Source organism: Centropristis striata, chromosome 11 (genome assembly GCF_030273125.1).
Source record: "Centropristis striata isolate RG_2023a ecotype Rhode Island chromosome 11, C.striata_1.0, whole genome shotgun sequence".
NCBI classification, from domain to species: Eukaryota; Metazoa; Chordata; class Actinopteri; order Perciformes; family Serranidae; genus Centropristis; species Centropristis striata.
This window is the reverse complement of record NC_081527.1, coordinates 29788065-29802239: the sequence shown is the minus strand read 5'-3', so window position 1 is coordinate 29802239 and position 14175 is coordinate 29788065. Positions and strand designations below refer to the sequence as shown.

At 38.4% G+C, this 14175-nt stretch overlaps 1 protein-coding gene across 6 annotated transcripts in view; it reads left to right on the top strand.

The window, feature by feature from the left end:
- Positions 1-14175, top strand: part of LOC131980355 (rho GTPase-activating protein 12-like) — a 67876-nt gene that overhangs the window by 41730 nt on the left and 11971 nt on the right. For 2 of the 6 annotated variants that reach the window (XM_059344581.1, XM_059344582.1), the window contains exons 3-7: positions 7812-8078; positions 10886-11092; positions 11548-11628; positions 12593-12721; positions 12916-12978. In XM_059344581.1, coding sequence (XP_059200564.1) covers positions 7812-8078; positions 10886-11092; positions 11548-11628; positions 12593-12721; positions 12916-12978 — 747 coding nt within the window. The remainder of the gene's footprint in view (positions 1-7811; positions 8079-10885; positions 11093-11547; positions 11629-12592; positions 12722-12915; positions 12979-14175) is intronic. The other 4 variants (XM_059344584.1, XM_059344583.1, XM_059344585.1 and 1 more) reach the window with 3 other exon arrangements.

Here is a 14175-nt window from a genome sequence, read left to right as displayed (position 1 = left end):
AAAATGACAAATATTTGCTGGTTTCATCTTTTCAAATGTGAGGATTTGTCTTATTTTATTAATTCATTATTTTTATTTACTTATTTTTTACTGTTGGTCATCTCAGAGTTTATAATGATAATTTTTAAGGAATACTTTTTTTTTTCAAATTCAATTATTTTTCCTCCATTTTTTAAGACTAGATGATTATTTAATAATACATTAATAAAATGATTTGGAAAATTATCAGTTTCAGCTAAGGCTCGGTAAAATACAATGTATTTGTGTCTTTTCAAGTAATTAAAAGCAACAAATACATTATAATAATAATAATTTTTAAGTAGTTTATCCAGAATTAAATTGACTGTGGTATCTTATTGTAAATGTTCCAACTCTAACTATTACGTTTTTGTTTTGTGGAAATTTAATTATTAAAAAATGCACACCGTCATTAGTCAAAAAAGAAAAAATGCAGGTTGTAGCTGCTTACTTCAAAGATTCTGTATATTTTAGTAGCCAGGATAAACGTTTAAAATATTTCTCTAATATATGCAATGGTTTTCTGATGTACCGTGGGTCAGTAGTATAAGAGTATTTCACTTCCAATTTAAGATTAAAAATAAAAACAAGAGTATCACACTTGTTTTACTTCCTCCCTGTAATGTTGAGTGTCAAAAATTGTCTCCTTGTTCCTCTTTTTCTATTCATGAGATTTTATGCAATAATTAACACCTTTCTTACTCAATTAAAAAGCATCCTCTCATTTTGTATTTACATGTTGTCCCAAAACAGACACATGGAAGTGTAATGTCCGTTATTTATGTAGCTACCTGTACCGTTTCCTGTGGCCACTGCTTCAGGAGGTCTGACAGACAGTTCACTGTGTTTCCCTGCATTTCATTGTCTCCTCTTTTCTCCTGTGATTGCTCTGGAGTTGCATAACTGCCTTGGGTGGTGCCGATGTTTCATGGCCTTTTTTTTGTGTCAACTTGCAGAGGGTTTGTCCGCGGTTAGCTTTTCTTCCCCTAATATTAATTTCAGTGAGATTTCGTGAGATTACCTCAGACCAGACTGAACCAGACAGCTGCTGTACTGGACGTGTATTTTGCAACCTTGAGGGTTTTTCAGGGGCTCTTGAGGATAACTTTTTAGCTACATTTTTTATATAAACATGTTTTTCCTGCAAATCTTTTCCTCTTTTTCAAACGGCTAATTCATTGGAAAGCCAATGAGGCTTTTTGAACGAGTTAAAGTCTGTGATGTAATCTTACCCGGCTGTTTTCCATGTGCACAACTCCTCTTTAATACTTCCTGTTTCGATCAGGCTGCCACACTCTACTGACTGGTTTCACTGGTCATTTGTCCCACATCCAGCTATTCATGCGGCTTCAAGCACTATTGCATCAGTAACTGCTTCCATCCCAAACTGATATCTGATAAAAGAAAAAAAAAAATACAGTGATATTGAAGATGTATGTACACAAATAAACATTTCTCCCACTTTTAATCAGCTCAGCTAGAAGGAATTCAAAGTTAAATGCATTCAAAATTGCTTTGAATGGATATTTTTGACAGTGTGAGTCTGAAATATTGGACTAAATTAAATATTTTTGCACAAATTAATTAGTTAGATTTCTTGCTGTGGTAAGTATTGGTATTTCTTGTTGTCAAACATGCTGAAAGTGACTCTCCAAAGCTGTCAAAATTATGATAGCTTTCTTGTCAGACAGGTGACATATAAGGTGTAATGGGTCCGTTTTTTTAACTAATAGGAATCTAAAAAGTGATTCATGAAACTTGCAAAAAAAGGCAGTTATATTGGGAGTATTGCCAAAGAAATATTTCCTACTTGTGTTATGCAATATATGTCACTGAGACGCCTCTCAGTTACCAGTTCAACACTGCACTGACACTTTGCCCCAGTGAAACTAAAGACTGAGTGGACAGGGAAGTTAGAAACGTAGGTGTTCACTTTTTGTTTGTTTTTGTGTGCACGTTTGTGCATGTGCGAACTTGCACGCTTGTGTGTCAGTCTAACCCACGCACTTACAGGGTTGGCACCAGAGTGTGTGTATGTTTACAAGTGTGTGTGTTTTGTGTTTGCGAGGCCCAGCTCCCTGCAGGTATGCAGCCCAGCAGGTTCACCTGTGTCAAACAGAAAAAGGGAGGAGAGAGGAGGGGAACACGTGGAGTCCCACCTCCTCCTCCTCCTCCTCCTCCTCCTCCTCCTCAGGCAATGGCCAATCCCTTTTTAGTCTTAACAAACATTGTTCTCAGGCTGCCACCTAAAGGATGGCTGCACCTCTGTTCTGTATGGTTGTAGTGTGTACAAAACAGAGGAAGTATTTCAAGCTGTAGTTCAATAACAGTCTGGATTTGGTGTTTTTAGTATTTTTATTGGTCAGCTGGAGAACTTAAACATGTTGACTGTGGAAAACATGCACAACTGAAGTTTTTAAGGATGCAGATTGTCATGTAGTTTTCAAAAGTTGTGATCTTTCCCAAGATGTGTTTGATTGTGAGTCCACATGAGGCTTGGAAAACATGAGCAGAACAATTCAGCTACTGATAAAAACCTCCTGAATGATGAACATTTAAGGAATCCTAACCTACTTCACATCATAAACACATTGTACATTTTTATATTGCTTTGATTGAGAGACCCCACAGCGGCAGAAAATTACACTTTGAGAATTTTGTGAAGTATTTTGTTTTCATCGCAAAACTACAAAACATTGGTAATAGCTTTTTTTCATTGTAATCTTTTTGAGAGTATGTTTTTGTGTTTTAACGACCGCTCAGACAGAATAAGTGATCTGAAGACCAAACATTGAACCAAATGACCCAACACCATTAAAAGATCCACTGAAACCACAACTGAAACAAACAAGGAAAGCACCTAAAAGCTACCCAGCAGTTTGACTCCAACTTTCTGTGAATTGGGACAACAGCTTTGCATATAATGAACACTGTGTTCTGAATCTCACACCAGACGGGTCTAAATATAAACTTTGTGATGCCAAAGCATCTGCAGCCATTTCCGTCTAATATTAGCAGTGATGCATTCAGCGCCTGAAGCTCGAGTCTTCTCACATCTCTTCTTCTCTCTGCCTCTGATGTGGTTTATCTGCAGCTCAAGAACACTGGACCAGTTGATTATTATTCCACTGCAGAGCTGCAGGCAGCACAGATAAGACTGTGCAGGTCTCCTATCTGGCACTGGCAGCGTCACTCTCCGCTCCTTCCTATTCTCTACTCATTAACTCCTGCTCTGGTCTGAAATAGGAAATTAGGAGTGTGCTGAGCTGCAATCAGAACTGTTGTTTGGCTGCTGCAGTGCAGTGCGTCCTCAGACAAAGTGCTTGTGACTGCAGGCTGTACAGGAGATGTCTGACTTCTGCTGTGGGCATTGAGACTTACTGGTCAGATCACTTCAACTAATGGCCATCTTTTGCAGTTTTTGTGATTCTTCTTCTTTATAAAATGACAGAAAATACTGAGTTGTCCATAACTCAAAGATAGTTGAAAAGCAGCAATCCCCCACATTTGAGTAGCTGGAACCAGAGCATATTTAACCTCTTTGCTTCATAAATCACTCAAACAATGAACTGATTATCAAAAGGGTCGCTGCTTAATTTTCAGTCGGTGCTTGTCAATGCAGAAGAACTTGTTTATTTGACAATAATAGGGCTGCACAATATAAGGAAACAATAATAATTGCGATAAATATATGCAAATACTGAGGTGTGCTCAGTTCTTGCTTTTTGACTGTTTTCTGTATCCTGCTAAAACACAACAATTTAAAAAATAATAATAATAATTTCAAGTGTGATACTCTTGTTTAATTCTTTTATTCAACAAATTGAACATTGAAGTGACCACAAAAGGCAAAAACATTATATCACATTTTAAAGGACAGTTTTCTACAGATATTGTCAATATCACAGTTTTTCATAATGTTTATTGCACATTAATGTCATGATTAAAAAAAAAGACAAGCAAACAATATATTGTGCTGCCCCAAACAATACTATTTAAGAGATTGTATTCAGTATTTAATAATTAATTATTTATCAATTATGCTTACATCCTCTCTAAGAGTCAGTTTGTTCTGGTGAATAGAGCAATGCAGCCAAATTAAAATGCTTTATCGTTGCAATTGTGAACAACATGCAATACCGTGGTTGCTGACTTTCTTTAACATTAAACATATTTAAACTGCTGAATGTATCAGACATAAACTTAAGCTTTCACTAACAGTAACAGCCCATGCAACACATTTTTAAGCTCAATGATTTGATGTTTTTTACCAAATGCTCCTTTCAACATGTCTCTTTACATTTCCACAGTTATACACACTTTTACTTTGAGATTTTTATCAAAGTAGCCGATATTTTCTAATCCACTTGCTCGTCTCCAGGAGGTTTTCATATCTAACCAACTGTTCACCACCAAACATTACCTACGCAGAAAAGATCAAGACTTGTACTTTCTAATCCCAGAGTTCCCGCCACTTCTAAACTCTAAAGTACACGCTAACACTTGTACAGCTCGACTGCAGCACAATGTACTCTCACACAGAGCAGCTCCGTCCATGTTAGAGGTCAACCCCTTAATGTCCCACTGTGGTTCAGTGGTTTTGGAGCTCAGTATTGATTAGGTGGTCAGTCTGTTCACAGCAGATGTCCAGCACCAGCTGCTCAGGAATATGCCGCTGCTATAATGGAGTCAAGAAGACACTCTGTGCATTTTTAATGAGTCAACCTGGCAGCGCAGCCTTTAGTTACATGATGAGTGCTGTTATTTGACATAGCCCGCATTGCTGCTGTCAGTGGAAGACCTTAGTGCAGTTTTAGTGGTTGTTATTTTCTAGCTTTACATGAACCACATACTGAGAGGGTTTCACAACCTTGTGGCCTATGAAAACCATTTCAAAACCAATGATATAAGCATTTCCTCTGTCTGGCTTTGAGGCCACTTCTTGAAATTGCTCTTAAGTTGCCTTTTGAGGATATGACATTTATTAGACTGCAAAAAACTAACAAAAAAAAAGTTTTCTCCTTTTTCTATAAAAAGATGTTCATAGAATTTTCTTATTCAAACAAGTAATTTAGAAGAAAAATATTACATAAAAAGTACAAACAAACAACAACAATCACATTTAAAAAAAAAATGACAACACAATAAATACTGATAACAGATTTTCTGTAACATGCTGCAGCTCAGCTGTAAAATTCCCCACCTCTTCAACATTTTTGTGGACAGTTTATAGAGCTTCCGACCACTTAAGTGAAGTTTAATTTCAGAACAGCTTTGGGAGGAAAATGTGGTTTTCGTGGCCGCCACTGAAGTGGGCTAATAGCTTACTGGCTTTTTAACGGTTCATTGACAAGCAGGACTTCCCCTTTGACAGATCCATGCACTCAATCACATGTTCACTCAGCATAATCCAGGAAGACCACAGAGCTGTGTCAACACTGAACGCTGCATGCGACTCAAAATATTATAGCGTGGACGATGGCAATGATCCGTTTGAGGAGAAGCTTTTTTCGAGCAATTTCAATGCTTGAAGAGGATGATGTGTTTACTAGTTGTTCCCCACCAGAGGTAATATTTGATATCATTTGTTTTATTTTAGCTTCTTTAAAGCTGCACCTTGCTTCACAGTTTTGCACAACAGCATCGCAAAGGCGTTTCGGGTAAAATATGTTTTTATTTTGGAAATCAAGGTTTGCCTAATGGTTTAATGGTAGAAGCTGCAAAGAAACTTTCCTGGTTTTGTCCCTGCCTGTCTGTTAAACTGCAGCTACTCCGGTAGTAGCAACTTATGTAATATATATTTATTCTGTATAATATACGCTCTATAGCTTTATGTCAGGGTGCTGTGATGTTTTACTGAACGGCACACTGCTCTGTCTTCATCCAGTCCACTGAATATTCGATTCTCCCGGGCACCTCCAGCTGTTTGCTCGGCTCCTGCATATTTCATCCCTATTGATCCCCGTGCAATAAAAACATCACAGAGCCAGTGTTAGGAGGCCTCGGGGGCACCGGCATTATTTATGGCTCTCTTTGGCCTGTCGCTCTGCAGCCAGGCAGCGTCTTTGTAATGCCAGCATGAAATAATCATGACAAGCGGCCCATTGACCGGATCAGTCGCGCGTCAGGGTTTTTCAAGAAAGATGCTCTGTCATTAGAGGCGGCATGCTGGCTGTACCACAGCAAGGACATGTTGTAGGAACTAACTTTTAATTCACTAGTGTTGTAATTCAAAGCCATAGTCACCAGCTTAATTCACTCTTTTTTTAGCCATAATATCATGATCACCTGCCAAAGTGGCGGCTGATTCTCCCGTGTTCAGAGTAAGGGCATGAAAACATTTAGTTTGTGGTCAGTCTGGTTTCTAATCCTGTTTCACAGGAAAATGACTGCAGGGACTTCTTCTGATTTAAAAATGTAATCTGAAAAGTAAAGAATCCAGAAACAACATGAATGTTTTTGTTCCCGAAAAAGTAATAGTTAAAAATATTTTCTACCAAATGCAATAATATAGATATTGCAATAATATTATAGGGTTGATTATTGGTGCTTTTGCAAAATATTTACACAAGGACATTTTCTGAATACAAAGAAAAAGAAATTAGGAAAGGCAACTTTTTATGCCATATCATTTATTTGATAAAAATTGTGATGCTAATCATTAGAGATCATATTATTTATCATTTAAGAAAGCAGTTAATTGAAGAGAAAAATAATTGGCTATTTTCGTAATCAGTTAATAGTTAATCCTGTTTCAGGCAAAGGTGTCAAAACATTTGATGCTACCAACTTAAAACATGAAGATATGTTGCTTTTTCTTGTCTTATAGTAAACTTATAGTAATTTGAAGACGTCACCTTGGGCTTTATGAAATTCTGATGGGGCATTTTTCTCTTTTTCCTGACTTTGTATTGGCCAAGCAATTCATTGATTATTCCGGAAAGTTTTCAGAAGATTAATCATCAGTGACAATAATCATTACCTGCAGATCTACCTGTTTTTTATATAAAAAAAACAGTAGGTATTGGATATGAACTCTTGTTCTTTATGTATTAACTCTGTTTTGGAGTGACTCTTTTTTTTCAACATGATGTTTAGCAGATTTATAGATCCACATATCTGCTTTTACTTACAGTTATAACTTTATATATATATTGATATTGTAGTCAGGCCCTTAAACAAAGTGAAAGATGCTATTGTTGTACAAATGAGTGCATCTTTATTGAATGGAATATTTTTTTTGGTAAAAAAAATTGCCGCTAGTTGTCTATTTATGCAGCTTTATGGATGAGCCCGGGCAAACACTTATACCAATGCATCTTGATAGTCAGTTTTACTTCCTTTTTTTCTACCTGACTTTGGTCACTGCCACTCTGAGTTATATAACGACAACACTTCCTTCCCCTCGCCTCCTCCTGTTCATTCAGTGCTCCGCTCCACTGTGGTCAACAATGGCGAAGTCAGCTTAAACTCCAGATGTTGTTTGACATTTTAGCCACTTCCTTTATAATGCCACGCGATGTTCAGTAGAAATACTGAAAAGATGAAGTGATTGACTCCTTGTGGAGCTCAGGAGGAAAATGACAGTAACAGTGGGGGCGTGAGGTGTTTGATGTGCGCTCAGGGGGTGTTTTGTGTGTTTTAGTGCTGCATGTGCAGCTGTTGATTTACACTCTGAAAGCTGTGAAGTTCTTACATCACTCTGTCGACTAACTTTCCCCCGATTATATAACAGACTTAAATCCACTCACAGATGACTCACAGTTCCGCCTCTTTTCTTTTCTCCCCATCAGACGGTGTCGTCAGGCCACGGCCGCTCCGAGTCGCCCGTCTACACAAACCTCCAGGAACTGAAGATCACCCAGACCAACCTGCCCCCCTATCCCTCCGGCTCCCCGATCCACGTGCTGGGTGACTGGGAGACCTTCAAGGACCAGAATGGCCGCCACTTCTACTACAACCGCTCCACCCAGGAGAGGACCTGGAAGCCGCCCCGAGCCCGGGACACCAGCACCGGGAGCTCCAGAGGGGAGAGCCACAGCACGGGAGAGAGCTCCGAGGTATGTGTACATGTAGAGGGTTCAACAAATCACACAAATATATACACGTTATTTAACATGTATCTTTATTTAGAACCTCAAGTGAGAACTCATACCCAAAATCCACCGGGCCTGTCTGCGGTGCGTTGCGTGAGCGTCCTCCACACGGTGTTAACAGCCACCAGGAGCGTTTTAAAAAAGCGGCGCGTCTTGCGTGCGCCAGTGTTTACCTTTTATACGTTTTTCCACTTCCATAATGAATCTCTCATCGTCCATTTCTCCTTGTGACCTGCCTCCAACTGACTTCTGGCCTGGTGCCACAGGTAGTGACATAATGTTGATGTAACATACGACCCGGAGTCTGCTCATGTTGTTTTATTTTGAAAAACGACCGGTTTTGCTCTGCAATTTCTGTGTGACTTCCTGTCAGAACGATCCGCTCTCTGTCCAGCTTGATGCGTGCTACTCGCCTCCAGCATCAAAAAATAGAACAGAAGCGTAATTCATGCGTGGCGCGAGCACAGAGACGCGTCCGGAACACGTCTGAAATACTCGGGAGAGGTCGATACATTGACTATAATGACCGCATATTACTTGCAATGGCTCTACTCTCACGGGACGCGCCGAGGACGGGCCCTCTTGATTTTGGGGATCAGAGTCCTAAATTAAGGACTGACACTTATTCGTCAGTCTTTGTCAAATAAATAAAAAATGTCACAATGGCTGGTCACTTTTTTAACATTTACAATTTAAGATAAACAATGGCTCTGTCATTAGTCAAAACTGATAAAGATAATGGTTTATAGTTTATACCTTAGAACACAAGTTTAGATGATGTGACCCACTGGGTCAAATCATAAAACTAAGTGGATTCCCTTAAAAAAACCATTCAGTATTCTCCAGCCTGGACCCTAAGTGACTAATGGAAACAACAATTTTTGAATATTGTCCAGTATTGGGAAGAAGCACTAAAAACGCCTGTTTTTTTTGCCTCTGATAAGCTCAGATTGTTACTATAAGTGTCTGACAAAGTTGTAGAAAGAACCTTTTAGGAACCCTTTAGGGAAATCATATGTTTTTCTTTACCTTTCGTTTGATCCGGTCTGTTTATTATTGTGTCTAACCAAGTCTCACACAAGGAGAAGTCTCGTTATGAAATCTCACGTGGCTTCTTCCACTTTGTTGAAATCAGCTAAATATTTCGACATAAAAGAATTGTGTAGATGGCCGCTCGCTTTCTCCACCGTTCTTACTCACGTTTCCACTGTTGTTTTCTTGCAACAAGTTACCTCTCCTTGAGCAAAAGAAAAATATTTTTTTATTTCTCTGAAGGGTCCTTTCCACAATGTTGTCAGACACTTAGAATAACAATCTGAGCCTATCAGCTGAAAAAATAAGACCCTTTTAATGGATGTATTTTTGCGCTGGTGAATCGACCCAAAAGATTGCATTCAGGGGTGGACAGTAACAAAGTGCATTATTTACTTTAAAGATTAGCTTTGAAGTCAGCACATTAAGGTTCTTCTCTAAAATGCAAATTGATAAAAAAACATGCAGAACAAGCAGTTTTGAATACTTAAAATCAAGAACTACAAAACTCTAACTCAAGAAAAAATTTGGCTAAATAACTTTCACTTGTATCTGAATAATATTTGAACAAGAGTATCTCTATTTGACTCAAGTAATGGACCTGTGTCGCTGCCCGTTTTGTGAGGGGGGTAGCAAATAATCAAAAGAAAAGCGATAGAAATAAAAAAATTACTTTTATTGATAACACACAGGAAGCCACATTGCCTTTGTAAACACTGACAGTAGACCATGTAGGAGTTGGAGAGAGTTTGCAAAGCATTTAGGCTCTTGTCATTTTACACGTTCAACCACTGAACTGACTCATCTAGAGTCTTTAAAGTTTATTAAAAAAACTTCCTTTTCAACAGCTCTTCTGACAGAGTTATAACTTTGCCATTAACCTTTATTGAGTCGAACTTATTTATTAGATTAAATTCACTAAGAATCCTACTTTTACTTCTAAACTAATTGTCAATTTGCAAAGATGTCACCCTAAACTCACAAGCATAGATTTACAAGAACTGACACTAATATATATTCAGTCAAAGCATCGGAAGTCAGACTTGGATGTTAAATAGACCGAATACGAATAGAACAAATGCTGCATGCCAGTACTTCATCACATATTGTGGCGGCCTCCTGATTAACAGTACTGTACATGCAGACAGAGCGAGGCGTGTGCAAAATTATTCTTTCAGCACTGACAGGCTGTCAGAGAAGACAAAATGCATTCCAAAGAAAATTAAAGTTTTTATTTTTTCTTCCTGACATGAGGCTTGATTATCCACCTTCCCCAGAATAGTTATTAAAAACACATGTAGCTGTTTGCTGCAGGGTGGAAATGATTACAGTCTTGATTCATTTGATGAACAGTGAGCTATTTTTTGTGCTCACACAAACACACAAACACACCAACACTCTGTGTCATTCTAGATTAGCCTGAATCATTTGGGAGTCATCTTTGATTTTGAGCCTCTTGTGTCATTAAACGGCTGTACCACACTGCCACCTACAGGCAGAAAACAGTCACTGTTTAATCATTCCCTGTCCAGCTGCAGCAGTCGGCTTCAGATTTACACTATGTCCTCCAAAATCAAGCATGAACATGAGTGATTTCAGCTGTCTGATGGGTCCTCTGGTTCTCTGTTCTGTATTAAAGTGGGTAGTTTGGTGCAACACTGTCTCTTCTTCTCTGTAACTCCATGGTGAAAGATGCCCTCTCTCCCCCTCTTCTCTCTCTCTCTTTGCATTGATGGTAGACTACTCCTCTCTCGCTCTCGCCGTCTTTCCTTCCCTTCCTCTCGCTCTCCATCGGTCGCCTCCAGCCTCTGTCATCCGAGGACACCTGCTTCAGTACCTACTCTAGCCAGTCAGACAGTCAGTATGGCTCGCCGCCCCGCGGTTGGTCGGAGGAGATGGACGAGCACGGCCACACGCTGTACGTCAGCTACTATACTAATGAGAAGGTACTGGCTGCACGGGGGGCTCTTCTGCTGTCTCATTACTGTGGTGGTTTCTGGGAATGCATGCGGGAGCGGGTTTTGAGATGATTTATGGTAAATTTCTTCCTATAAGCTCACAACTGTCTTTTTTTCTCCACACTGATGCAGCATGAGAATGATTACACATACAGAAAGGATTAAAATATCAAACTGCAGATTCACTCACAATGCACTTAAAGACATTTTCACATTATCCGGATACCCAGAAATGATTTTTTTTGCATAGATTTCAACTAAACACTTATAGTATGTATAGGACTTTCCACAGCATTAAGATCTATATATATATATATGTCATTATAGATGACAAAGAACACTTAAATTATATTTTTTCTGTTAAGTAGGTTTGATTTTCTTGCACAAATACTTGCGTGACGTCAGGACTCACACTAATGAGTCTTGTGTTTTTCCACCGCCAGTGGTTAAAACACGTTGACGAGCAGGGCAGACCGTATTACTACAGTGCAGATGGTTCAAGGTCAGAATGGGAGCTGCCGAAGGTAAGACTCCGGAGCAATCATTAGAATTCAATATATGCGATGCAAAAAAAGCAGCTCAAAAGCATGGGTATGGGTAACTAAAAAGAAAAACTTCTGCACCACGAATTAAAGTGATATGGCATCAGTAAAACTGAATATAACATGCTCAGTTATTAAGCTGGCTGTTTAACCAAGAGGTTTGACAGGAATAGTCTGCAAGTAATGACTGCTTTCATTAGGTATTAATATAAATAATTATTTCCCTGAATAGTCAAATAATTGTTTTGAGTAATAAAAAGAAAATTAGGGCCCACAAGAGGTTCCCGACAGTGAGATTAAAAAATAACCCTTCACATTATTTCAGTAGATTAGTTCTAGCCACATATCTGTTATAATGGGATGCGGGCTTATATTGTTGCTTCCCCAGTTTGTGGTTATGACTTATGATGATGTTAAAACTGACCATTCGTCTGCAGTTATAACCACAAATAAATACTTATATTCAGGTGAAAGGCCTTGTATGTATGTATTTGCATATATATATATATATATATATATATATATATATATATATATATATATATATATATATATATATATATATATTCTAAGATAAGAATAATTTGTTTGTTACAGCAGCAGGAAGAATGACAGAACAGCAGTAGTTCAGAAAAATTGAAAAAGTACAAGAAGGCATAATAAAATGATTATATCAAATTAAACTAGAGTACATAAAAAAACCCTGAAAAATTATACAAGAACACAATATAAGACAACAATTTGCACTGCAAAGTGACAGCAGTGATTAATAGCACCAGAGTCAGTAGGTCAGCAGTGAACACAAAACTGATGATATGATTAAATAATGGCTCTTAGTGTTTGTCTTTATTCATATATAGATGTAAAATAGCTAATTTAGAATATGATGCACATATTAGAAGTCAGAAGATACTAACATAAATGGATCCCTGTTTCCTGCCTGCAGTACAACCACTCCCCTCCGCAGCTGCCTGGAGAACCTCCAAAGAGTCGCAGTCTGGACAGGAAACAAGTCGAGCCCATCGTCCTGACCAAGTGGAGACACAGCGCCTACGTCCAAGATCCCAACGACAAGGTCTGACACCCAAAACCTGCACACTACACACCAACCGTACTTTAAATGCTTTATTTCAACAGCAAAAATGTCCACAAATAAAAGTAAAACCATTTCTTTAACACATAGTTGTGGTTATATTTGGAGCGTACAGAAAGAGATGGTGTCTGATGTGTTATTACATGAGTTTCAGTTGTAGATTGGTTGCTTTGCAGCGGCTGTTAAAAACCAGGCGTTTCCGCTCAGGCTCTGCCCGCCTACACCCGTACAAACACCAAGTCAGTAGGCTGCCGCACCGACCACTCAGTGACTGATCCAAGCAGAGAATTGGCTTGCATGATAACAATCACACAGCAGGAGTAATCATCACTCCCCCATCTTCTTGTCAAATTGGTTTTGAATATGATTTTTTGCATTGATTGGGTTTATTCATAAGAATCATTCCACCAACAAACCACAGACACACACCACACCACAGTTTAAAAGAAGTGGACTATTGTTTTGAAGCTTTGATTTTGGCATTTTGGCCATTACCAGCTTGACTTATTGGAGCCAGAAGTGACTGTATGAGGACGAGCAGGTGGATCTGACCGAGAAGGTAGACACGCCATAAAATATACCCTGCTTTATCGTCTATTTTATTTTAAATTCAGGGTTCGTACGGGTGCTTGAAATCCTTGAAAATGCTTCAATTTTAATGTTGTATTTTCAAGGCTTGAAAAGTGCTTTGATTTTGGATAAAGTGCTTGAAAATGCTTGAAATTCTTACTGTATTTCTTGTGCAATCTGACTATAGATAATCACATGTTCAATGAAAAAAATAATAAATTGAATATTGAGATTAGCAAACTGTACTTTTGGTTGTTAAAAGTGTAAAACCATCGCTGTTGGTATGGTTGAGTGAAATTACCCCTTTTAGCATGTAAGTACTCATCTAAAACATGCAACTTACAACCGTTGTAAGTTCCTGGAAAAGCTTGAAAATGGACCTTGAAAGTCCTTGAGAAGTGCTTGAATTTGACCACTCAAAGTGTATGAACCTTGTAAATTGAACCATAATTTACAAAACAAACTTCATGCTGTATTAAATAAGACTTGAAGCTAGTGATTGAGGCCATAAAGTCATTCGGAAAATATTAAAGTAGGTTCATTTTTTCATCTCATTCCTTACAATCAGACTACTTTTTGCAACCAGTGGAGTCGCCCCCTGCTGGCCATTGGAAAGAATGTAGTTTTTAGGATTTACAGCTTTGGCTCCGTCCACTTCTTTTATACAATCTGTCAATAAATAAACTGAACATTCAATCATGAACTTGATGAAATATTTGATGGTTTCACCACAATGAAACAGAAATGATTTGCCTTTAAAAACACCCTGAAGATTAAGTAGTTTGTAGCAGCAGCATGAGCACTGTGATAAATACCTGCCTCCACTTCTAATTAATAATCTGTGCGTGCCTCCTTGACATCACACA